The 27,206-nt window shown below is 38.7% G+C and overlaps 1 protein-coding gene across 3 annotated transcripts in view; it reads left to right on the forward strand.

Annotated features, from left to right (window-relative positions):
• The window catches only part of Palld (palladin, cytoskeletal associated protein), a 371,690-nt gene that overhangs the window by 326,658 nt on the left and 17,826 nt on the right, over positions 1-27,206 (forward strand). For 2 of the 3 annotated variants that reach the window (XM_047548533.1, XM_047548536.1), the window contains exons 11-16: positions 1,943-2,596; positions 11,400-11,535; positions 15,696-15,794; positions 16,568-16,618; positions 17,840-18,061; positions 22,636-22,785. In XM_047548533.1, the coding sequence (XP_047404489.1) occupies positions 1,943-2,596; positions 11,400-11,535; positions 15,696-15,794; positions 16,568-16,618; positions 17,840-18,061; positions 22,636-22,785 (1,312 nt within the window). The remainder of the gene's footprint in view (positions 1-1,942; positions 2,597-11,399; positions 11,536-15,695; positions 15,795-16,567; positions 16,619-17,839; positions 18,062-22,635; positions 22,786-27,206) is intronic. The other variant, XM_047548534.1, reaches the window with a different exon arrangement.

A 27,206-nucleotide genomic window follows, 5' to 3' on the forward strand; every position in this document is an offset into this window, starting at 1 on the left:
TTAAAACCAATAGAATGAATGGAGGTCTTGGCTCTCTTGCCCTGGCTTCTTTGAAGATGAGCATCTCAGGAGTTACTCCCTAATACTGGGGCAGAGGGATCGTCATGCCAGATACAGAGCCTGATGTGGTATTTGCAGCTGCCTCAGCAAAGCCACACCGCATGGCTATTTGCTGACAGTAGGACAAGCTTAAAATACCTTAAGATCCAGCTTGGCTCTGGCCATTGAGAACCCAGGCTATCAGAGAGTAGGGGAGCAGAGACTTAGTGGAAAGCCACTCAGATGGCTTTTGATCCTGGTGCAGCAATCAGAAGAAGAGTCTGGGAGGGGATTCCAGGAATAGAATGCATTTTGCCATAGCTAGGAAATATGAAATATGAAAGAGAGAATAAAGGTAGGAAGATGGGGAAGGAGCATTTGGGGATTCAGAATGAGAGTGCTGGATAATGGATTTTTAGGGCTGGGGGGTGATTTTTATGAGTTCTATTCCCAAGTCAGTTCTAAACCCATGAAGCAGGAGCACATGTGCTCATGTGCTGGACAGTCGACCCAAAACCACACAGACATCTGGAACTTCAGGGTAGTGGCAAATCCCAGCAATGGCATGGCTGCTTTTAAAATGCTCAATTATTTTTCACTAGGACCCCACAAAATCCTTTGTTGTTAAGAATCTTTGATGCTCTGCACAGATTAAGAATACAGAACCATTTTCTCTTTATTCCTTTCAGTTCTCAAGAAAGTATTTCTTTTCTTCTTTTCATGGATTTAAGTGCGATCATTTTACTGGTTAATTACAGAAGGGCATAAAAGACACAGGAAGGAGTTTAGAACTTCCCCATGTACCTACATCTAATGATACTTGATAACAGACCTAAATCTTTTTTGACTTTTTATTAGCAGCTTCAATTCCTTGAATTGCTTCGGTTTCTGAAAGCGTTATTTTTGAAAATAAAATGCCTAGGATAAGAAATCTGGGTGTTTGTTGTTAAGTTTTAAAGTTAGGTGCCTTTTCATAAAATTGTTGCTGTTTTATCTGTTTGTTAGAGTGCCACCTTCTGTTGAAGTTTCTTTTGACAGCCATTGGTCCTTATGTCTACCTAACATGAATAGAGGAAAGCATCTTAGATGTACAATTGAGGTAAACAGGAAAGCTTTTGCATAAGTGAGATTTTAGCCATATGCTAGCTGTTTACTTTCATTGCAAAAAATTGAAATTTGAACTCTCAATAGAAAATGTTTTAAAATTTCAATCTACAATATTATTATAAAATTTAATAACTTGCTGTTACTTATTGTACACCTACTGTTAGACACAGATGTCACCATTTGTACGTGTTGGAGCTATGTCACATACTATGTGTGTGTGTTAAGGTGTGTGTAAGTAATTAGCAGATCGGAGTATACTAAAACTTTGCGTATAGTAAAAACTTCTGTAGGGAACCAAAGCAGAGAATTGTGGTGTTTACTGCATGCAGAGTTGACAGCACTGAAGTAAACAAATGACTAATCTACAAATCTACAAAAATAACTTCAACCAAGTGTTGTGTTTTTTTCCCCTGATTCTGGTAGAATTATTCTTTTAAAAAATATTGGCTATATATGAGAGGACTGAGAACTCATATCAAAGTCTTTCCCTTCCTATTCCTGGCGCTGTTAAACGAGAGCTCTTGGAAACCCGGCAGGTTTCATCACGGTCCGGGGACCCTGGTTTAGATCATCTTCTATAAAACTTCAATCAGACACCGCGATTCCCCACGATTGACTTAGCACGTGGTCCAGAGGGCGCTTGGGCGACGCCCTTCGGGATAATAACCTGCGCCTGACCCACCGGGAACTCGGGAGCTGGCAGGAGCTGGCAGGGGTGCCCAGGAGTCAGCCCCCTACTTCGGAGGGGCATTCTGTGCAGTCCCCTCTCTCACGCTGTCGCTCTCTCTCTCCCCAGGGACCCTCTGAAAATCCAGCAACTCCAGAACCAAATCCGCCTGGAGCAGGAGGCGGGCGCCCTGCGCAGCGCGCCCCCCTCGCCGCCCTTCCCGCCGCCGCCCGCCTTCCCCGAGCTGGCGGCCTGCGCGCCGCCCGCCTCCCCGGAGCCCATGAGCGCGCTGACCTCCCGCTCCGCCGCCACCATGCAGTCCTCCGGCTCCTTCAACTACGCGCGCCCCAAGCAGTTCATCGCCGCGCAGAACCTGGGGCCTGCGTCGGGCCACGGCACGCCGGCCTCCAGCCCCAGCTCGTCCAGCCTGCCGTCGCCGCTGTCCCCGACGCTGAAGCAGTTCGGCCGCGCGCCCGTGCCGCCCTTCGCGCAGCCCTTCGGCGCCGAGGCCGAGGCCCCGTGGGGCCCGTCCTCCCCGTCGCCGCCGCCGCCGCCGCCCCCGGTCTTCAGCCCCACCACCGCCTTCCCGGTGCCCGACGTGTTCCCGCTGCCGCCGCCGCCGCCGCCGCTCCCGAGCTCGGCCCCGGCCTCCCACTGCGCCTCACCGGCGGCCCGCTTCGCACACAGCCAGACGCCGGCCGCGTTCCTCAGCGCCCTGCTGCCCTCGCAGCCACCGCCGGTGGCCGTCAACGCCCTGGGGCTGCCCAAGGGCGTCACCCCCGCGTGAGTGACAGCCGCAGACCTCCACCTCCCTGCCTACCCAAGGCTGCGCCTCAGCCCCCACACTCCCCACGACCCGGGAGTCTCCTGGTAGCATTTTCCCTGTTTCCCGCCGTCCGATGTTTAAATGATCACCGCAGTTTTCCCAAGCTATTATTGCACAGCTATCTTTCCATTACCTAGATGGACACTTTTCCCTCCAAATTAGATTGCCATCATCAGCTGCGGTGCTCTTAATAATGACAGTGCCCTTAGCAACCACTTACCCACGTTCGTGCTAAGCAACTCACATATATACTATTTCATATGATTCCTAAGAGTGATCAGTTGTCCCGCTTAAACAATTGAGGATTCTAGTACTTAAAATAATTTTCTTGGGGTCACATTGTCACTAAACTGAGATTTGAATCCATGTCTGTCTGACTCCAAAAACTCATACTCTGGCCACCGAACTAAGCATTTCAGCTCAGTATTCCAATAGATGTGAAGGGGTTTGGTTACCAAGCATATACTTCAGTGTTTTGGAAAACCCTCAGCAGAATTAAGAAATAAGTTTTCATATACTGGGGTGTGTGTGAATGTATTTATAATTTAATGAAAATAAGTGAGAGTGTATGCAGTCTAGTGAAAAATGATAGTACCAATTCTGACCCTGAAAACAGTGATCTATAGGTGGATTACATGAGTCCTCTCAGTATTTCTCTTTGCAAAGTATCTAATATCTGTTTTCCCTAGCCTCACAATGGCAACCTTATGACCTCTTTTTGTGTGTTTTTTGAGATGGGGTCTCACTGTGTCATCCAGGCTGGCTCCAAACTCCTAGGCTCTAGTGATCCTCCTACCTCAGCTTTCTGAGTAGCTGGGACTTACAGGTCTGGACATCACTTGCAGCTCTGAACTCTTTAAAATGGAAAATAGTTGAAGCTAAATAAGAGGACATCTACAGAAGTGTAGTAAAGCCTTCAGAAGTAGCATATCATACAGGTGTTTGTGTTTTGTAAAAGAGTAAAATGAGTTTTGAAAGCTAGCAGTTACTCACTTTACCAAAGATTTCAAAACTGAGTAGGTGCTGGGGACAGTCAAGCCAATCCCCAATCTCAACTCTACCTGCTGAATTCCTACCTCAGAGCTTGCCAGAAGCCCAATATTGTTGAAAGAGAAATGAAAGAAGCCCTACTAAAGAATAAAATTGAGCAGACCTTAGAGCTTATGCTATTTTCTTTTATATGTAAAGTTTGGAATGTACTAATGCCACATTAAAGACAAGCATTGCTGTCTCTGGCCTTGACTAGGTGTGTCAGGGAGCATCACAGCCTTGTTTTCTTGGGCACTTTCTAAATGTTGGTTACATGAATTCTCTGTTGGAAATCTGACTTCTCACATTCTTATTGGAAAAAGCACAAATGAATATATAAATAAATAAAGGAACAGAATCTGCACAGTAGTGATACGACAGACTTCTAGTGAAAGTCAAGTCAGGGAATTTGCCTAAGGAAATTTCTCCCCAACTTTTCTGTTTGAACTTGCATTTGGCGGCTAGAAAATGAAACATTATCTTGCTCCAAAGAAGCTAACGTACCAGAGAGATTCAGAGTGGAAACTTGATGCCTGACAGTTCTCTCACTAAGATGGTACCAAATCTTGCTTCCTGGGAAGATAAGTACTATATAATCTGTTCTAAAATTTCTCATAAAGAATTTGATCAAAGATCAGTCTTTCAAAGGCATCAGGTGGTCACACTTTTTTTTAAATTTATTTTTATTGTAAACAAATGGGATACATGTTGTTTCTCTGTTTGTACATGGAGTAACAGCATACCATTTGTGTAATCATACATTTACATAGGGTAATGATATTTGATTCATTCTGTTATGTTTTCCTTCCCCCCACCCCTCCCACCCCTCTTTTCCCACTATACAGTCCCTCCTTCCTCCATTCTTGCCCCCTTCCCACCCCCCATTATGTGTCATCATCCACTTATCAGTGAGATCATTCGTCCTTTGAATTTTTGAGATTGGCTTATCTCACTTAGCATGATGTTCTCCAATTTCATCCATTTACCTGCAAATGCCATGATTTTATTATTCTTTATAGCTGAGTAATATTCCATTGTGTGTGTGTGTGTATATGTGTATATATATATATATATATATATATATATATATATCACAGTTTCTTTATCCATTCATCAATTGAAGGGCATCTAGGTTGGTTCCACAATCTGGCTATTGTGAATTGAGCAGCTATGAACATTGATGTGGCTGTATCTCTGTAGTATGCTGATTTTAAGTCCTTTGGGTATAGGCCAAGGAGTGGGATAGCTGGGTCAAATGGTGGGTCCATTCCAAGTTTTCTAAGGAATCTCCACACTGCTTTCCAGAGTGGCTGCACTAATTTGCAGTCCCACCAGCAATGTATGAGTGTACCTTTTTCCCCACATCCTCTCCAACACCTATTGTTGCTTGTATTTTTTGTTGTTGTTGTTGTTGTTGTTGCTTGTATTCTTGATAATCGCCATTCTAATTGGGGTGAGATGGAATCTTAGTGTAGTTTTGATTTGCATTTCTCTTATTACTAAAGATGGTGAACATTTTTTCATATGTCTATTGATTGCTTGTACATCTTCTTCTGTGAAGTGTCTCTTCATATCCTTAGCCCATTTGTTGATTGGGTTATTTGTATTCTTCGTGTAGAGTTTTTTGAGTTCTTTATATAGTCTGGAAAGGTGGTCACACTTTTAATCATCTTAAGAGGCAACAGTGGTTTATTCTGATCTTTGCATTGAGATCCTCTTAAGAAGATACCAGTTTTATGGGCTTACCTCAAGTCACAGAACTTGCCTCTTATCACCATCTATCATAGTTACTGGTTTTATGAAGCCAAATATTTATAACTGTTACCACAAAACAGTCCTGTAGTTTCTTAAAAATTAATGGAGAAGTCATACTGATTTGTGGCTGTGGGAGAAAAAAAAAAAAAGGAAAAAAAAAAGAGAAGATAAAGCACCGTGACTCCAAAGAGAAGTGGCAATACCAGATTGCAGATCTTCAGCTCTGTGTCAGCTCAATAAGCCATTATTATGTGGTTACCCTCTTGTCTTGAAGGAATTTTCCTGTTGCTAAATCACAATCTTGAAGAATTCATTCTTTTGGTTTGATACATGTGTCTTTTGAAATTTTTCCCCCTCTGGCATACTCTGCGATCCATCATTTGCATTCTGAATTAAAAGCAAAAATTTTGCTATTTATCCTTCATAATAATTCAAATAATCTGCCAAAGATCCAGTGTCCCTTTCAGGGTTTCTATGACTAACTGGCATCCTTGAACTTGTAGGAGCTGCCAAACTATTGTCAAATATGTCAAGGGCTAGCAAATGAATTGATGAAAGAGTCAACGAAACAAATTCATTAGTTCTTTTTTTAACCGAAATCTTAAATATCATTTTCAGATATCTCAATTTTCTTTATTATCAACTGTATACCTTCTGTTTTATTCTGTGTGTGCTTAGCATTGTTCTTATTTCCATCTGGACAGGAGAAGATTGGTACCCACTAGGTTTTTAAGTAGAATGTGGAGAGAAGGTTCTGTTTCTCTTGTGTCTGGGTAGCAAAGGTCAAGACAGGGAACAAAGGCCACGGACGCCAGTGATAAACCACAAAGTCAAGAAGGCAAAAGACTGGGCCTCCCTCAGGCTTACAGCAACAGCTTGTTGTTGGTTGACTGTGGTTTGGGGAACTTCGGCACGTCCAGTTCCTCGAGTATCTTCTTTCTTCTGGCAGCTACATTCTTCCCCAAGGTGACTGGGGTTACTGGCAGAGAAATGTCACCCTGCTCAGAGGTGCTGACAGACACAAAAGTTGACTGAATCTTTTGATGGAGGCTATGAGGAGAACATGCCTGGGAAAGAAATCTGTTGGTACTTTTATAAAATCGATGCATTGCTGAGGTCAGTGTGACACCTTGCATTCCCATAACCCTGTTTCTCCACACAGTAAATGGGCCCTAAGAGGGGGTGGGAATCCAGGTTTGGCAGTGCTCTATGGGCATAGTGTAGCATTTCTGTCTCTGCTGGTCTCTGAGCAGTAGTACTAAGGCTGAAGCATAAATCAGACCAGAGCCATCTCAGAGAATCAGATAGCACGATCTTTTGCCCGCTTTGACAGCATTGGAATCTGTTCTCATGAGAATGCCACAATGCCACAGTACTATTGTGTCTCTTAATTGCCTCTTCCATGTAAGGAGGGCTTTGTCTTTAAATGATTGTCACTAAGAACATGTGTCAGTAAGAACTTATTGACAGCCAGGCAGGGTGGTGCACACGCCTGTAATCCCAGAGGCTCAGGAGGCTGAGGCAGGAGGATCAGGAGTTCAACACCAGCCTCAGCAAAAGCAAGGCACTAAGCAACTCAGTGAGACCCTGAGTCTAAATAAAATACAAAATAGGGCTGGGGATGTGGCTCAGTGGTTGAGTGCCCTGAGTTCAATCCTGGTACAAAAAAAAAGAACTTATTTACAGATGTACTCTTCAGAGTTTATATTTTGTAGCCACTTAGCTCTTTACAAACATATTTCAGTGTCCCTCTTTCCTGACTTATAGGAAATAGGTAGGTGGGGAACACTGTTATCATTCTATGCTCAAAAGGTGAAGAGGTTTCCTAGGGTTTCGGAACAAGCCTGAGCAGAGAGGGTATAGCATGACTTGATCTTGCCTCTGTTTATTGCTAATAAATCTGTTGTCTAACATTTCTTAATTATGGAAAACTGTTGCAGTGGCAACAAAACAAAGTCCGTGTACCGTATTTAGCTGTACTTTTACATTTTAGATATGCAGAACATTCTAGACAGTTTTCAAGTCAAGACATTGGTTATATAGTAACCAATAAAAATGAACCAAACAGACCAAGGGGCACTGGGTTTTGCAGACATCTCAGAATTTCTTGTTTTTCTCATCTTATAGGAAAACAGTTAGGTAGGAGCCTTGCCATTCATAAGAGAGCAGAGACCCGTAGGGGCTAGGGTGTGCCCAGGATCTTGTTATTGGACTTGTTAGGATCCAGTATCAGAGGATTTCATAAAAAAAATCACATCCTATTCTGGGCAAGTATTGCCCAACAGATTAGCAAGCAAGGCCACATCCAAGGTGACTAGTTGATGATTCTGTAGAAATATCTCTGCACCAGGGGCAGCTCCAAGTTAGACTTGTCAAGCAGTGGATGGCTCGGCCTTGAGTCTCACAGAGCAAACAGGTAGGTGTAGATGATACACCTTTGTCATTTCATTCTTCACAAAAGATAATGTGAAGGGAATTTAATATTAGAATATTTAAATAAGAGCTCATGTTACCCATTTTTTTTGTACTTTAACCATATTGGCATTATAGTAAAATTCAGTTGAAAGTAGAATTGGTATAGGAAAATTGAGTTTGTGTATCTTGGATTATTTTATATGTTCATGAATATATTACTTTCATGAATATAAGGGATACTTAAATATTTGCCAACATATTGATGAGTTTGTTCACTCTGTAATGTTTGTGGAATTTAGTTACCCTCAGATTTCACTGAATTTGCAAAGAGGAGAATAAGAAAACTTGAACTCGTTTAAACATATTCTCTGGTTACTAGGCAGGCACTTGATCTCTTAAATTGATGTTATGTTCTGGAGATTTAAGTTTCTGAAATATTCTGACAGAACTGACCTAGAACAATTCAAGAGAAGGATGTATTCCAAATTATTCAGTAGCCAAAAGAAAAAAAAGGGAAAACCTCCTAGGTTTGGTAGTTGTCAAATCTGGAAGATTTTACCTTCCAGATGCTTGTGTATATATTTTAAATGTTCTACCCCAACCACATGAATATTATTTTAAAATGGCAAATGATTTACTGTTAAAGCCAGAGTAAACAGATCAGAAATGTCTCTTGCACAGTTGGATTGAGTGTGTATACATGAAGTATAAATGTGGGCGGCCTGTTAGGAATTGTTTACTGATTAAGGTTTGCCTCTGATTATGGATTTTTCTGAAGAGTTCTGGTTTTGGTAACAATTTACTTTGAATAAGCATTTTTCTTTTTAAATTGTACAAACCATCATGAACAGAAAGCATCCCTTTGTCACCAGATTCATTCTCTCTCTCTCTCTCTCTCTCTCTCTCTCTCTCTCTCTCTCTCTCTCTCTCTCTCTCTCTCTTGCGATGAAGGCCTGTCCTTTGGAATTTGGTTGTCTTTGCAGTCTCACATAAGATAATGTTGAGACTACAGTGATAAAGCTTTTTTTTCCACTTTTATACATAACATTTCTCATTCATAGTAGAATTCTTTGATGTCATCAGGCAATAAACTCACTAGACAAACCAACTATTTTTGTCTAGAATTAACAAGATTCGGGTTGATGTATTAGCCTAGCATTGCACCGTGCTAGATGCTCAATACATATTTGTAGAATGACTATTGGACTCTTAAAAAAAAATCTTTTGATTCTTATTTCAGTGTTAATACTTCAGAACCAAAGAAAAATTAGTACCTAAAATTCTGTCAGAAAAGGAAAATGTCTTTAAAATAAAGGGAAAAGAAGAATTAAATGTCCTTCTACTGTTGGCAATCTCAGTTTATTTAAGAAATAGACTTGTTAAAAGAAATATAGAATGGTTAGGTTTTTTATTTGGGTCAAAGAGTAATCTAAATTGTCCTCTCTGAAATGATAAGATTCTTGGGTGGCAGGGACCCAGCCCAAGCTGGCTTCTCTATGAAATGCTCCAGAGCAGTTGTTCTAAGTCCACCCAGAGGAGTCAAGTATACTGTTGTCTTCTAAGCAACAGGACAATCATAGTTGTCTTTTTACTTGTTCATGACAAGTGGCTCTTTTTAAAATATCAGTTCTTGGCTTTTCCTATTTAGATGACTTGTTCTCCCCTTGACATTCACCTCCCTACCCCTTCCGTTCTCATCAGTGCTGAGAACACAGCACTCAGTGTAGCCGCCTGCAGAAACAGTGATGCCGTCTGTCATCAAAGGCTGCTCATCATCACATAGTTGTGCAACTGAGTTATGTTGTTCAGGCTTAGAGTAATAATGGAAAGCTGTGTGAGCCCAGTAATACCTGATGGAACACAGAACAAGCTGTCTTCAATTTTATCTTTCGGGTGACTTCAAAACCTAGCTCTTCTATGTCTCAGATGTAAGTCTGTAGTCAAAAGCAGTGCAGAACTTTACTTCCAATTTTGTAGTCTTTACTTGTCCAAGTCTGACTTTTTATGTGAGATTTGATTTCACATGGTTCTGGCACAAGTTTCCTTGACTGGAGAGGGAAAGAGAGGTCAGACGTGAAGATAGACAGGACTCCCGTTCACTTACTGCAGAAACATCTGCATGTCTGTTAACAAGTACTGTGATAAACAAAAAAGCCATGGTGAGAGAGAACATTTAAGAACAATAATAATAGTAGTTGAGAGACACCAGAAGGAAAACAAACATGGTACCTGCATGACTAATTAGAGAGACCTAGGGAGACTTTCCAAGACACTAAACTGAAGGCTGATGGAAGGGAGAGAGACTCCAGGTACAGGAAAGCTAGCTACCTCTACATAGTTTTGTTAAAGGGCTGCAAGATTGTAAAAATCGAGATTATAAATCATAATTCCTATGGCTCTTACTAACATGACTCAGGTTCCTTGCCCTGCCCCAGAAATAGCAAGATCAATCTCTTATGAGAAGGATACAATTTAAAGTTGAACTAACCATTTCTTTGGCATTACAAACACAAAATGACACAATATCGTATGTTTTTAATGTGTTTCTTAAATGTCTAACTTTGTTGTGCTCTCATTTGAACTTTAAGGGCAAATTACTGAAAAGGATGGACCTAAAAAAGCGGGTTTTTATTAGTTAGGATGTTTCGTACATATAAGGGGACAGAAAGGAAGGTAACAAACTTAGTACAGATTGAACATCCCTAATTTAAAAATCAAAACATCTGAAATGCTCCCAAATCCCAAGCATTGTGAGCATCAACATCATACCAGAAGTGGAAAATTCCACTCCTGACTTCATGTGATGGGTCACAGTCAAAAATCAGGCATGGTAAAAATATTATATAAAATTACCTTCAGTATGTGTATAAGGTATGTAGAAAAAAACAAATGAGTTCCAGGCTTAGGCATGGATTCCATCCCCAAGATGACTCATTATGTACATGCAAATATTCCAAAATCCAAAACACTTTGGCCCCAAGCATTTTGGATAAGGGATACTCAACCCGTATTTGCTTAGAATGGGCTAGGCAAATGAATTATGAAAGGACAAGAAAAGTGAATCACAGTATGAAAGAAAAAGGTCCTCTTTCAAATCTCAAAATTCATATGTGGTGTATAGTTTTATGTTTTATAAGAGGTTTTAAGAAACTTGCCCAAGATCACAAACCTAATATAAACAAGATAGAGTGAGATTTTAAACCTAAGTCTTATTATAAATCACATCAATATTGCACTTTACATTGCTACTTCCCTGGGACTAAAATACAGGCCTTCCCTATGCTCAGCATTGACCTAACCCCCAAGACACACTCACACTTCCCCGAAGTATTTGAACCTTCTCTGAAAACTGGTTCCAACTAGTGTTTCCCAAACAGCTGAAGCCAACTTTCACATTCGAGGTTCTTTCCACATTAGTGAAATAGATGCAGCATTTAAAAAAAAAAAAAATGTGGGAATGACTTGTTGATACATTGTTCTATATCTTTGTTGAACTTGAATTCTAACTTCGATTTAGATGCCTGACAACTAACAATATGACCTTGTGCTTTTGTTCTGCAGGGGGTTTCCCAAGAAGGCCAGTAGAACAGCTAGAATAGCCTCTGATGAGGAGATTCAAGGCACAAAGGATGCTGTCATTCAAGATCTGGAACGAAAACTTCGCTTCAAGGAAGACATCCTGAACAATGGCCAGCCGGTACTGTGACTGATTAGGCTGGACTTGAAATATTAGTTACCCACACCAAATATCTCTTCCCTGAGACTTAGTTTCTTAAGATTTTTCTGCAGAATTATTTCATTAACCCTGAATCTCAACATTCTTAATGAGTTAGAGAGGAAGGAAGAAGGAAGGGCAGATGTTAGTGTTGGGAATACAACAAATGAGTAATGACAATAAACATGGGGATTCTGTCCTGGCTGGGTAGGTGTTGGGGTGGGAGGGAGAAGATGTGCCCTTGGAACAGTTTGTACCCAGAAGCAGTGGATTGGAATAAAAGTACCAAAAGGAGAAGTTGGTTCTGTAGAATGTATTACTTCTACCCAAAAAATACCTTAACTAGAGAAATCATTGGTGAAGTTCAGTCCTATACTACTAGATGATGACTGGATGGGTATCGATGGACTCAGAAATCTGAATGGAGAATGCATATTCCACAGTCTCATTCTAATTTTTCAGAGCAAGACAGCTAAACTTCAGTGGAAATGTTGTGTTTTAAAGCTATAGAATTGTAGAGTACATATATACATCTGGTGAAAAACATGTTATCTTTCCTCCACTGGACTTGAATCTTTCTTCATTAGGTTTGGTTTGTTTGGTTTTTGCGTTATCACATCAAGGTATCTTAAGGGGATGGGTAAAGCAAATCCAGCAACTAAGATTCCCCAGGAAGAGCAGAAGAGTCTTGTAACTTTATTATGGAATATTACCAGAAAATTTGCGTGGCTCTTAGGTAGAGGAAAAGGACTTCTTTATATAAAATCTCCCTCCCAGACACCTTTTTCAGAGTGAAAAGTCCTCTGAATTGTGTTTTCTGAGAATTTTCATTATCAAGCATTGATAGATAAAAATGTGAAAACAGTCCGTGGGAGAGGTGGCCAATAGAGGCACTGTGTTGAATGCTGACTTTAATTATCAGGGCATCTTAATCTGATTAAGGAAGATTAAAATTCTAGTGAGTTTTTTGTTAGTTATTCATTTCACTGGGTATAGAAGAACTTCACAAAAAGAAAATATTTTCTCCCTGAAATAAGTGATTGCGTATGTAAAGCACATGCTCTGGAAATGTTCCCTGGCTCTGTCAAGTAGTCTTTGAAAGATATTTTAAAAATACGCATGGGAACTTTTTCAAGCCAGGTAAAGGCATCTCTCCAGCTTGCCGCCCCCCATTTCTTCTTTTTGATTATTTAAATATTCTTTATGGACTTAGATTTCTTGGTTCAAAGTAAGACTTCTGTAAGCTACTATTTAATCATATTATGCACATTCATATTTTATTTGCCTGTCACATATTTTATATTTATATATATATATCTTATATGTAAAAGCATTATTATTGATATTTACCTGTTTAGCAGTGTATGGCATTTACAATGAGTTTCATAGACATTCACATTTCAGAGCCTAAAAGGACAAGAAAAGTAAGGTTTCCCTTTTAAGAAAATAGGATTCCTAAACAACTTTTTCCTAATGTTACATAATCTGTTACTTTTTTTTTTTTTTTTGCTTTTGTAAACAGGGGCTTGTATTTCCACATGGCATAGTGATGTAGAAACAAAACTTGGAAGTAAATTTGGCTTCTAATGGTAGCAGGTGCATTCTAGTAATGGAACAGATATCAAATTAATACTTCTACCTATGAGGAACAGGGTGGAGATCACTCCAGGCCCCCAACGATGTTGATACAGTTCTCCATGAGAACACAGGAAGGCTTTAAGAGAGCAAGTACTTAAAACTGTTCGAAAACTGAATTCACTGATTTTTTAAAATCAGAGAATTAATTGACATAATAGTGTACTGGGCTGAATCACTCCTTGTGTACTCAGACATGTACCTCCACCTCTTCTTGTCCCCTGCCCTTTCTTTACTAAATGAAATACTCTGAACTTCAGGGCTGCTTGGCACTTGATTTCTTTCACTTCCCAGTTTCAGCTGGGACTAGAACCAGCAATTACTGGAATTGTAAACTTTCCCAACATAGTTTCCCGATTAGAGAATTGTCAACAGAATTTGCATCTCCATGCAGAAGTTTATCTGAAATAGCTTTTTTTTTTTTTTTTTTTTTTTTTTTAAGATTCTGCCTTATTCCCTATTTGTAATAAAATCTCCTGTTTGCAGAATGCCCCTGATGGGGCAGGTGAGCTCTGAAAGTTCCTCCCACATCCATCATTCTCAGGCATTTCAGAACCAACTGAAGTGCAAGAATCACCCCAACCAGGGCTGAGGAAGTAGCTTAGGGGTACAGTGCTTGCCTAGTACATCTGCAGCCCTGGACTCCATTCCCAGCATGAGAGAAAAGAGAAAAAAGAAAGAATGAATCACCCTGCTGACAGAACAGAAATGTTGGCATTTCTTATAAAAATGGCCTAGCAAATGGTTTTGGCAGGCTCCAAAGTACTGATTGCTAGGTGCAAAAACACTACCATTTTCTTCCTGATGGGCAAGCAGTTTGCTTCTGAGTAGTCATGAATTATGCACGTTAGTTTTGGCAAATATCTTTAATGGTCCTGATGCTAATTTAGCCACATGTAGTCATTCTTTGTGGATTATCGTATTGGCCTCTAGTCACATACACTACATCACAGCCTAGAAAGTGCTCTTAGCAGGGAGACTTCGCTCCCCACCAAAGCAGAAGGACTATCACTGTCCGCTGGTTGGAACTTCCATTTGCTAATATTTACTAAGTAGATACCATGTGCAAAATTACTTCTGTCAGTGATACCTGTTCTATATTCTTACTGTTCAGTTTGTTCTTTTGAGTGGTTTTCTATTCATTGTGTCCGATGGCCTTAGAGCTTACTTGGCTGTCCTAGAGTCTGTGAATCACTCTGAAAATAGCATTACCTTGAAATCATATTTTGTTGTTTGAATATCTTCTTTTCTCTATGTTTTTCAGGAAGGATAAGAATAAAACATCTTTTTTAATTTCTACTTTTTTCGTACATGTATATAGGGTAATAATGTCTATCTCATTTTATTGTCCTTCCCATCCCTACTGCCCCAACCCTCCCCACATTCCCCTCTGCATAAACCAAATTTCCTTCATTCTTCCCTACCCACACCAACTAAGGATCAGCATCCAATTATCAGAGAAGACATTTAGCCTTTGATTTTTTGGGGATTGGCTTATTTCACTTGGCATGATATTCTCTTGTTCCATCCATTTACCTGCAAATGCCATAATTTCATCCTTTTTTAAGATGAGTAATATTCCATTGTGTATATGTACCACAGTTTCTTTATCCATTCATCTGTTGAAGGGCATCTGGTTTGGTTCCATAGTTTAATTATTGTGAATTGAGTTGCTATAAACATTGATGTGTCTGCATCACTCTAGTATGCTGATTTTAAGTCCTTTGGGTATAAACCGAGGAGTGGATAGCTGGGTCAAATGGTGGTTCCATTCCAAACTTTCTAAGGAATCTGCATACTGCTTTCCATAGTGGTTGCACCAATCTGCAGTCCCACCAGCAATGTATGTGTGTACCTCTTTCCCCACATCCTAGCCAACATTTATTATTGCTTGTATTCCTGATAATTGCCACTTTGACTGGAGTGAGATGAAATCCTAGAGTAGTTTTGATTTGCATTTCTCTAATTGCAAGAGATGATGAACATTGTTTCATGTTTGTTGATTGATTGTATTTCTTCTTCTGTGAAGTGTCTGTTCAGTTCCTTAGCCCATGTATTGATTGGGTTATTTGGTGTTTTGATGTTAAGTTTTTTGAGTTCTTTAGATATCCTGGAGATTAGTGCTCTATCTGAGGTGCATGTGTAGATTTTTTCCCATTCTGTAGGCTCTCTCTTCATAGAGAATAACACATCTTTTCTTTGGTCTCTGCTTTGCTGCTTACCATTCTCTTTAAATCTATGCTGTACCACTTCGTAGCTTCCAACATTAGTTGTCTTATCTCCCAACAGTGGATTAGGCCAGGAGGACTATAGGGCAGGTGAAAGGCAGAACTGAAGCAAAAGAAAGAAACAGACTCCTTTGACATACAGCTGTCTGGAGGGGGGAGAGAATAGCTACAGAAAATGTCAAAACTCAGTTTACTTTTTTACTCTCTTTCATAAATCAATGTATAATTGTGGGGGGTTTTATCTAATCATGAATTTTTTGTGTGACTTGCTTTTTTTAGAGATTAACTTATGAAGAAAGAATGGCCCGTCGACTACTAGGTGCCGACAGTGCTACTGTCTTTAATATTCAGGAGCCAGAAGAAGAAACAGCTAATCAGGTACTGTATGGCTCTGGACCTCTTGGATAGATGACAATTACTTTGTCCCTTCTCCCCATGCTGTTTATGGACACTATTCTTGGGATCCATTTTGTCAAAAGTAGAGGACAAGTCACAGGCGAGCAATTAATGTCTTCACGCAACCTCACAGTGTATGTATTGAACAAATGGCGTGTGCCAGACACTGCGTTAAGTGATCAAAACTGCTTCCATTAGTAATTCTTGTTCTTTTTATCTTCTTATTTATCTGTTTATTTTCCTTTTGAGTATCTCGCTTTTTCTGTCTTGTGCTTTAATGCAAAATAGTTTGGTATGGATAAACACCTTTTCACTGACATTGTTTGAAATAAGCTAGTATTTCCCATTATATTCTTAACATCTAGCCAAGTACCAAGGTACAGAAAAGACTGCCTTTATCTTCATTTACATTTAAAGCATTAACCAAAAAGACCTAAAATGCCAGTTTTATTCCCCTACTATCTCAAAAAAAAAAAAAAAAGAAAGAAAGAAAATTCATGGAACTGATGTAAGCAGCTTTATAATCTCTATTGCCTCTACACAGAGTTTCCAGATGTAGTTTCAAGTTAAAGGCAGAAAAAGCTTTTAAAACAAATTTAAAGCATCAAGTAAACTCTTTCTCCTATCTATTGAGAATGTCATTAGTTTATGTTAAATATTGCCACCATGAAAGTTTCATTTAAAGAAAACTAGAAATCTTGCTACATCTTATTATCTCTATCATTAGTGTTCACTTTTTTTTTCTACCATTACAGGATGTTGGGTCTCCTCATGCTTCTGTAGGGAGTGCTCTGGATGGTCAAAAGGTTAAACTTTTCACCTTTCTTCTCTTTGCAATCTTTCACTGTGACTGTTTTCCTCTTTTCTTCATTTTTAACCTGTGTGTCTATCATTACCCATATATTAATTGTAACTGCTGTGATTCAAATCAATTTCCATTTAACATTGGATGAACAGAATAACTTAATAACTACAACATGACCTCTCTTGTCACTTATTTACCAACAAATTTAATTCTGATATCAGTGGAAGCTCTAAACTTTAAATCACGAAAAGGTTTTCATTTGTTATACACCTTTTGGCGGGGGACACAATGGGGGGGGGAGTACTCATTCTTAAATTGATTAATTCCATAGTAATTAAACAAAACAGCTTGTGATGTGTTGCTCAGTTTTATTCACAACACCGTATTTCTTCCCTCAAACCAACAAACTATTTTCTAAAGATTGTGTAACTTCTTTAAGAGAAAACCTAGTTAAAATCATCCCCTATTTAATATGAAATAGGGAATAATGCCTTGTCTTCATTTCACTTTACAAGAACTGTAGGATCCACCTTAAACACCACAGGATGTTGATGGGTTCTTGGTTTTGCTTTATATTTTTAACCAAAATTTTGACTGTTTTTCTGTTAAAGAGATGGGTTCCAAATAGCTGCAGAGCTAAGGAGGGGCCCCTAGGAGATCGGGTTCTTATGGGTTAAAAAAAAAAAAAAAAAAATCATGGTGCTATTTCTTCCATTATTCATGTGCTAAAATTCCGTGTCACACTGCAGCTGCTTGCCACATGTACTCCTAGCCTTCTGGAGAGGTGCAGCTCCCTGCAGCAGCATTTACCCTAAGAAGGAAATCACGGTTCCTTTGTGTGTTATTTTTATGAACAGATTAGGAATACACAGCCTTTAGTTTTTTTCTTTCCTTCTCCTCTTTACCCCTGTTCTGAGAGAGAAAAGAGAAAAAATATAATAAAACAAACCCACCTTTCTACTTTTTGTTGTTGCTATGTTTTTTTTGTTTTGGGGAGATTTGTTTTGATTTGTTTTTTTAATGATAGGAATTGAAGACAATTTGAAATATCACAAATATTCACTTCCAGATGGGTATGGTTTTCTATGGAACTGAATTGGGTTCAGTCTATGTTTTTAAGCTGTTGTTTTAGTGCCTTAGTGGAGAGGAGGGTAAGACTCAAGAACACGTTGTTCTGTGAGGGCTTCGGGTTGCTAACTTGAACTTTCTTTGTTTGACATAGGAATACAAAGTCTCCAGCTGTGAACAGAGACTCATAAGTGAAATAGAGTACAGGCTAGAGAGATCTCCCGTGGACGAGACAGGTGACGACGTTCAGTACGGGGATGTGCCTGTGGAAAATGGCATGGCACCATTCTTTGAGATGAAGCTGAAACATTATAAGATCTTTGAGGGAATGCCTGTAACTTTCACCTGCAGGGTGGCTGGGAATCCAAAGCCTAAGGTAAGCTAAAGACATGACTTCTTAAGAGTTGTCTTAGTTCCTGTTGCTATAACAAAATGCCTAAAGACTGAGTCATGCATAAAAAAGAAAAAATCTACTCAAGTTAGTCAAAACCTAGTAAAATCTAGTCTAATTTTACCACAGAGTTTACCATTTGGGCTCATGGTTCTGGAGACTAGGAAGTCTAAGAAGATGGCTTCAGGCTTTTTCAACTCATTGCAGAAAGCAAAAGGGCATCACCTGACAAGATAGAGTTAGTGTACTAGAGAGATTGCTTTTCTAACAAAAATACTGCTAAAATGACCCATTAACCTCTAAAATCCATGAACAAATTCATCCATTAATGAGGACAGTGTCTTCACAACCCAGTCACCCCTGCCAAAGGTCTCACCTCTCAACTCCGCTGCACTGGGGACCAAGTTTCCAATAATGAATTCCAGGTACATAACCAAACTACAAGAGCCCTATTATCTGAGGAAGAGTTTGGTTTCCAAAATATAGCAGACATGATAGGAAGAAGAGATAGAGACTAGCTTTCTCAGTACTCAGAATATGAGATGTTTTCAGTACTCTAAATTGAGAACTGAGAACCATCTTCAGGAAGCAATAGAAACCAAAGAGTGGCAGGAAGGGGGAATGGAGTTGGAGGATTGAAGAAAAAACTGGGACAGGACCGAACAGGACAGAGTAGGATAGGAGTGGCCGGTAATGAGAACAACTGAATAATTAACAAAGAGCTTTCAATACACCTACATCATTTACTCCTCATTATTGCTCTCAAATTGCAAATGACTAAAGAAGGCTCTGTGAGATTGACTTTCCCAAGGTCAGAGCTGGTAAGTAGCCAGACTTAGACATGAACCCAGGGATGTGCACTGTACAGAGAAGTAGTGTGATAGAAACTTCAAATGGAGGAAGGAGGGACCGTATAGAGGGAAAAGAGGGGTGGGAGGGGTGGGGGAAGGGAGAAAATAACAGAATGAATCAAACAACATTACCCTATGTAAATGGATGATTACACAAATGGTATGCCTTTACTCCAAAAGGTACAAACAGAGAAACAACATGTATCCCATTTGTTTACAATAAAAATAAATTTAAAAAAAAAAAAGAAACTTCAAATCTCTTATCTACAAAACCAAGGCCTCCTATGTTTACAAATGGAGGTGGGGTGAGGAGTACTGTTTAGAAGGGATAATCAAAACTTCTGATAATGCAGGATTAGGCTGACCTGGGTGGGAGGCCTCTCCCTACAGCACATGGAAATACTGATTAAGGAGCTGTTCTACCAATGAAAGGTCTAGAGTAATTGTTCACTAGCCCGGCAGAGCAATAAACAGGATTATACTTTTTGCTAACTTTAGTAAAAAGAAGAGAAAAGATGAGAAATTGAAACCCTCTCAAAGGCAGAATATGGATATGAAAGTTAGTTCTGGATGATTAAAATTCTTCATTTTCTTTCAGAAGCATGCAGACTGTTTCCCCACAGGACACTTTCACCTAAGCCAGGACCTAAGCCATCAGACTTCTGCAGGATAGAAGGCAGGAAGTGCTACTAAACATAGGTTCACAGTAAAGACTTATGAGCCATATGAGGAAATCAATAACCATGAGAGTCAACAACACAAGAAACGAAACTAGAAGCCTCAGTATTGTACATATTGAACTATATTAAGGAGGCTAAACAAACTGTATTTAAAATGACTAAAATAATTTTAAAAGGAATAGAAACTCCAATGAGATAACAGGACAGTACCAAAAATGCACATTTATTAAGTATCTAGAAATAAGAAAAACACTCACTGATATGAAAACGTTAAGAGTGGAGTACAAGAGCTGAAATGAGAATCAGTAAAATGGAAGAAGAGAAAGTGATGCAATCCCTGACACTTGTAGGTGTTAATTCTCTGCAGCTTTGTGCATTTTTTGTTTTCACATTCAGGTTAATTTTACCATCATAATCTTTCCCTAAAACTGAATTCCAACCATGAAGCCAAGAAAAATAGATAAAAGAAAATGACCTTAAATTTTCAAACCCATATCTACTCACATAAAATGGAATTTTTAAAATAAACTCTATTGTCACAGGAAACTTACTTGCCACATTCTTGGCATCAAGAATTATTAGGGTAATAGCTGTGTATTCACAACATGATATCCAATGCATATATTAAAAGTAAATTTGCAGCTTTTGAATGAAATCCATTAAGACATTATACATGAGCCTCCAAAGTATTTGCAAAAAAGATCCCACATTATTTTTAAACCTTACCCAAGTTAAGGTCATTTATCAAGTTCTAAAATCATTGATTCCCATTCTTTTTTTTTTTTTTTTTTTTTTTTGTGGTGTTGGGGATCGAACTCAGGGACTTGTGCTTGCAGCGCAAGCACTCTACCGACTGAGCTATCTCCCCAGCCCTGATTCCCATTCTTATGGAACATTTTGCTAACTTGAAACAGTGAGCTTTGTTTTTTACATTAACAGTTTTTATACCAGTGCAAATTTAAATGTTTCACACCTTTAAAAAGATTTGTTTAGAGCTTTTTATTGTCAGATTTTCTTCTTTTATACTTCCTTCTTCCCCTGTTACCCTTCCCCTTTCTCCCTCCTTCTCATTCCTCTTCTTTTCCTCCCTGGATTATTAAAGAACTATCTCTGCCATAAATTATATTAGGACTATTAACAAATGGACTATTTGTCGTGTTTAAAGAAATGCATCCTTTGATTTGGCTTATAGTTTTACAAAAGAAGTGTTCCTCCCTTATCTTCTCCTCCCTCTTCATTAGTAATCTTGGCGAAAGTTGGGAACTATTTATTAATTTTATTTGAAAGTTGTAATACAAGCATAACGAAGGTGAAAATGATTAAAGAACTCTGAAGAACTGGCCTCATGGCAAGAATGTAAAAGGAATGCATTACACTTCTTTATTTCACAAAAAATAAACCACTAAAACTGTATGATAATTAGAAAAGATGATACTTTATATAATTTAATTTTCAGAGTTGAAAGTTATTAGTCAAGTCTTAGTTCTGGAGATCAATAAGTAAGATAATTTCTGTAAATTTGGAACTAACTAAAAAATAGGAGTTAGAAAACCTGTGACAAATCCTGATAATTCAAGCATTTATTTAGTACTGTATCTGTCTAGCCTTCTCCTCTGTTATAAATAGAAATTTCAAAAAGATTTTTTCACATTCAAATACAGAGAGTTGACTTTGAATGCCAGTTTATTTTCTCAGTTTGTGTTTGATTTACAGTAAGGAAGATGTTTATTTTAAAAACTGAAGAGTCTGAATAAAGTAGGCTTCTCTGTCAAGAATCAATTAGGAATGCTTTTGGTTATAAAGAACAAGAAGGATTTACTGTGGTTTAAAGAAGGGGCGGGTCTATTTTATTAGATTATTATAACAATGTATCATGATATGATAACATGATTGTAACATGAAGTCTGGGGTGGATTGGCACAGACTCAGTTCAGCATCTCGGTCATGTTAGGGCTGCCATGCTGTCGTTCATTATGATCTTGCAAGTGTGTAGTTCATAACCTAAATTAAAAATAACAGATCATCCGACAACCGTGGACCAGTTTTATTCAAAGGTGAGAGAAGCAGGGTGGGGCTTGGGGGGCTAGAGAGGCTGTTGAAAAATCTTCAATTTTATTCACACTTCATTTCTATCAACCCAAGATATATAACTGAAAATGATGGTACTTTTCAATAATCCTGTGTCTCTTTAACGTCATCGGGAGAGTTGACGAGCTCTCAACCTTTGATCATATTCTTCTCGGTCCAGAATGAAAGCATAAGAGTTCCAACCATCTCCAACCCTGGACTGCTGCCTCCCTCCGTGCTGCTCTTTCCTTTTCCCCCATTTTTATGGGCTCATATTAGTTACACATGACATTAGGACTCATTTTGACATAATTATAAAAGCTTGGAATACAATTGGCTCTAATTCAGTCCCCAGGCCTTCCCCTTGCCCTCCCCTCCCCCTCCCTTGCCTCTAATCTGCCTTCCTGTCACTCTCTCACTCATTCTGCACAACTCAGTGGCGTGATTAGCATGTGGGGTCTGTGTTTGTCCTTCAGAACAACCTTTCTAACTTTGGACTTGCAAGTAATACATTTTACTTATCAATACAATTGAAAAAAGAAACAAAAAGAAAAATGCCTATAATGTCTCTTTATAGAAATAATCAGTACCAAAATTCTATATATATATCCCTTTGTGCAAATATATTAATATAAATGTCATATTTTTTTAAAACAAAAAATAGGTATATGTTTAAAAGAGGAGGTGGCTAGAGCTGGGAATATAACTCAGTAGTAGAGTGCTTGTCTAGCATGCATGAAGCTCTGAGTTCAATTCCCAGTACCAAGAGGGAAAAAAAGGACATATAATTTTTTAAAACCAAAATAGAGCTGAACATGTTTGCTACCTGCTTTTTTTTTCTATTCAGAAGTTCGGTTTAACATTTTAATGAAAAATCAGCTCAGTCCTTCAGACCACACTGTTGTTATCAGTCCTCTACATAGAGTAAGAGTACATTCTCAGTCTTCATTTCCTTGTACAGATCTATTGGTTTAAAGATGGGAAACAGATCTCTCCAAAGAGTGATCACTACACCATTCAAAGAGATCTTGATGGGACCTGCTCTCTTCACACCTCAGCCTCCACCTTAGACGATGATGGAAATTTTACAATTATGGCTGCCAACCCTCAGGTAAGAAAGGGAGTAGGTTTGGGCTCTTTTCTATATAGTCATCTGATTGGATGGAGGAACTGTTTAATTAAAAGATGAAGTTGCACTGCTTTGACTTATGAAGCTGTTTTTCCAAATCCAGTCCATTTTCAGAGGCTAGAAAAATTCTTTGTTCCATATCTGTTTATTCCATCAGGTATTCTTCTATAGGAATGATTCTGGTGCAGATATGCATTCCTTCCATAAATATCAGTAAGGCCTCCTATGTATACACCTCTTTCGGAGGTTCTGGGGTCATAATGGTGAACAGGATAGTCCTGCAGTAGAGAATAATCTAGTAAACAAATAATAATATAATTTCTGGTAGGATTAAGTTCTATAAAAAAATTCAAGGAGGAAGAAAGGATATAGAGTGAGTGGTGTGTATAAATTTTGGTAGAAAAATGCAAAAAAAAATTTTAAGAAATACACAAAAACATCAATGAACTTGACCCAGGATTAAAGTAATAGAGTTCTGTCCTCATCAGACATTAAAATTTGATAATGCCTATATATAGCATGGTTTTGCCTTGTCTTGTGTTTGCCCTTAAATTTGGGGTCAAAAAATTGCCTTCTTAGAATTTAATGAGAAGTTGCTGGGTATCATCATGTTTCCAATTCCAAACCCACAAATTCTTTTTTCTTGAGCATCTTATATACTTTAGGCATTATGCGGACTACAGGGGACACAAAAATAAGTGATTTTGCTTAAGAGCTCAATGTGTAAGGGTAATTTTACTAAGTTCACCAAAGTTGTGTAAGTCATAGACTTTTTTTAAAAAAGGAAGCTAAAATTAACAATTTTGTATATAACTAATGATGATTGCCCAGAAGTTCTTTTTAAAATCTCTGATTTATGTCATTCCATATTTTGTTATTTCTTTCAAAGACAATATTGTTAGAAAATGTACGAATTTAACAAAACTTACAGGCTTTTAGATGTTTGTACAAAGTATCCTATTCCAATATTTCATTGTCATGTGAAGATTTTTTCTACAATAATATTAAGATTAGAATGCTACTCAAATTATACAACTAATCAGGTTTGACAAGACAGCAAACTCTTCACTATCAGTGACAAGTTTCTACATTAATGCACCTTATTGAGGTTCTAATTTTGTCAATGAATACATGACCATCACCCTGAAAAATAGTCAAAATTAAGAAGTTGCATTTTAATGAGTATGCTCACATTCTGCATAATTGTAAGAGAAAGCAAAAGTAGAGGTTGCTTTTTTTGTCTTCTTACATTTTCAGTGTGTTTCCTTGACTATCAATAAACTTCATCCTTCAGTTTTCTGCCTGATTAAAAAAAATGGTAGAGAACTCAACAAAATCCAGAATTTTTCATCGGATCCTTTATTACTCTTTTCCTCTAAAAAGGCTGGGATTTATTCTGGGGATGGAATTATCTGTGTTTCTTAAGTGCTTGGCAGAACTGGGTTCCTACTTTTAATTTCAAGGCATTTTTCCTTGCATGTTTCAAATTATTATTGGAGTGAGCCATTTTATAGAACAAAAGAACATAAAAATGCAATTGTGGGTCTGCTTCTACTCTTCTTCAAATTTTACTAATGTATTTGTACATATGGAAAAGTTCTAAATTAGGAAAAGTACAGTGCTCATGGCCAATGGCAGCATGAGGAGTTTAAGACATTAGGTCAACCTCAAGGGCCAATAGTGTCTGATCACTTACACTCTTGACAAACATGACAGAGTCACTATAGAGGGCTACTGAGGCTTATCTTTCCATGTTGCACAACTATATCATAATATCACATTGTACTCACAAATATGCTCAATTATACATCAATTAAAATGATAGTAGAGTGAAACAGACATTATTACCTCATGTATATGTTTGGCTACATGATGATGTGACCCTGCACTATGTATAATCAGAAAAATGAGAGGTTACACTCTATTTATATATGATCTATCAAAATTTATAAATGCATTCTACTGTCATGTACAACTAATTAGAACAAATAAAATTTTTAAAATTATTTTAAATAAAAATAAATTTTAAAAAATGAAAGTAATCTTGCCCAAAGTCCTGTGAATGAACCCAAGACACACACACAAAAAAGATCCCCTTTGTAAACATGGGAAAAGGAGGAAGGGAAGGTAATCAAAGAAATGACACAGCAAAGTCTGAGGTTTGAGAGTATGAGTTCTGGCATCAGGCAGATCAGAGTTACAGTTCTCACTCTGTTGCTTATTACCTATGTGACCTTTGTCAAGTGATTTCACCTCTCTATGCCTATTTCCTCTTCTAAAATATTAGAAGAACAATATGGCTTTATATAGCACATGTAAAAAGCACTCAGCTTACCTGGAACATAGTATGCTTTCAGTAAAATGCTACTTTCGTTATTCTAATTCACAAACACTAATTCCCCATCTTAGACTAGCAATCCTAGGACTTGGCAGAAGCCTGTGAACCAGGATGTAAGAGATCAGTTGTTTCTAGGTATTCTATTCCCACAGTTCTGTTCGGGAGTAAGCTGTCCGTTTGGGATGGAATTTCCACCCAACATGTTGCTGGTGTGTGGTCTTCTGACCTCCTGGCTTTTCCCTTTTATTGCCCCCCTGGGAAGAGAGTTAGGCAGCAGATGCGGCTGTGCCACAACTGCCACAGCTGTGGGCCTGGGTGGAGGAAACCATGAGCTAGAGAAGGACCCCACCCACAGCACAGCTGACACTGGCCACACATGAACTGGGAAGCTGCTCTGCTCCCAGCACCCTTGAGGGCCAAGAGAAGACCCCATGGAGAGTGGTCACCGGCCTCCTACAAGGCCCCAGTATTCTGCTTTACCAAATCCCAGGCTACGCCCCACAGTTAACCCTCTCTGGTCTTGCCCTCCACCCTTTGGAGAGAAGGCAAAGATATGAGAAGTGGACCAGTTTACATCAGGTAGCCAAAAGCCCAGCCCTCCTGACAGACTATCCCTCCCAGCCCATCTATGATTTAAGCAAAAGGTAATGTGAGTGTTTTGGGTCTACCAGAGGGGGCAGCCCCTGTTCCTAATGCCTAGTATTCCAAAGGTCTTTAAATACACTCAGCATTTTAATTAGGAGGTGAGGCCCTCAGCCTCCTTTACAATCTAAATAAACCAAAGACAACAGGAGGGAAAACTCATGAAAAGAACCTAAGGAAATCCTAAAAGTGGACATTTAGGCCTCAACCAGAGTGTGTTTCTGTGTGTATCCCATTGAAATCACTGTGAGAGAATTTTGGTATTTATGCTACTTGGCAGTAGTTGCTGTACCAAGTCTCTAACCATGTTGTCTGGTTGATTTTAATTTCAAGAGTACCACTCCTATTTTATCCTGGGGTCTTTAGGGGCAGGTATGCCCAGATATGCCAGATGCATATATTTTGTGAGGCATCTTCTCGATATTGGAATGAACATTTCTACTCATTAAAACAACAAAGTGGTATTTAAACCAAGGTAAATGGTAGACTGTTTTTCTAATTAACCCTTGGCATAAATTATCATTGTGGCCAGAGGAATGCTCATGTAGATCTGTTTAACTTCTCACGATTTCATCCTTCTACCATCTGTTATTATATACTGAAGGATTTTGTTATTTTTGTCATTTGTGAATTAAATCATGATTTTAAAAAAGAATGTCTTAAGTAGCCACTGGAAAAAAACTCAGAAGTAAAAGCTGAATCTCTCAAGACATGAAGTATAGTTGACAGAAAACTGAAGCTAACTATCTGCTTCCCCCATGTCCTTGAATTTTCAGTTACCTTGATTTTTTTGTAATTTTAAAAATACTTGGGTACAAAAGGCAGTCAACTACATCTATTTTTTCCTAATAACACTGTAGGCTACATGATGTGAAATGACCGAGGGAAAGAGGAAAAGGCTGAAAAGGCTGGAGTGGAAAAATTAGTTCAGTAATGAAACACAGAAGGCAGAGATTTTCAGAGCAGTGGAAAATAATTACAAAAAGCAGCCAAGAGAAGGGTGAGAACCAAGGAAGGAGGAAAACACTAAAGTTCAGCAGATTATTTTATAGAATATGATATTTTTCCACCTGGGTGAATCTTTTGGGAATGAGAAACATGTTAGATATTGTTGAGTGCATCCAAATTCTGCTTGGGATGGAACACACAGCTCTCAACATACCCTGTGACTCTATCATATGCAATGTGTGCAGCTCAGAGCAATTCATTAGAGACCAAAGCAATCACACAGTTTAGCAAAATAATGAGCAATTGTGCAGTTACATTAAACCCTATGCCAAAATGAGGCTCACAAAGCAGTTTATTTTAGACCCTAATCCTATCTTTAAGACACAACTAAATCTAAACACAAATGTTTTACTTTGTTTTGCTGTGTTGCTAAGTTACTTTGTACTGCACTTGGATTTTGGAATGGCTGCTTTGC

This window comes from Sciurus carolinensis, chromosome 4 (genome assembly GCF_902686445.1).
Source record: "Sciurus carolinensis chromosome 4, mSciCar1.2, whole genome shotgun sequence".
Lineage (NCBI taxonomy): Eukaryota > Metazoa > Chordata > Mammalia > Rodentia > Sciuridae > Sciurus > Sciurus carolinensis.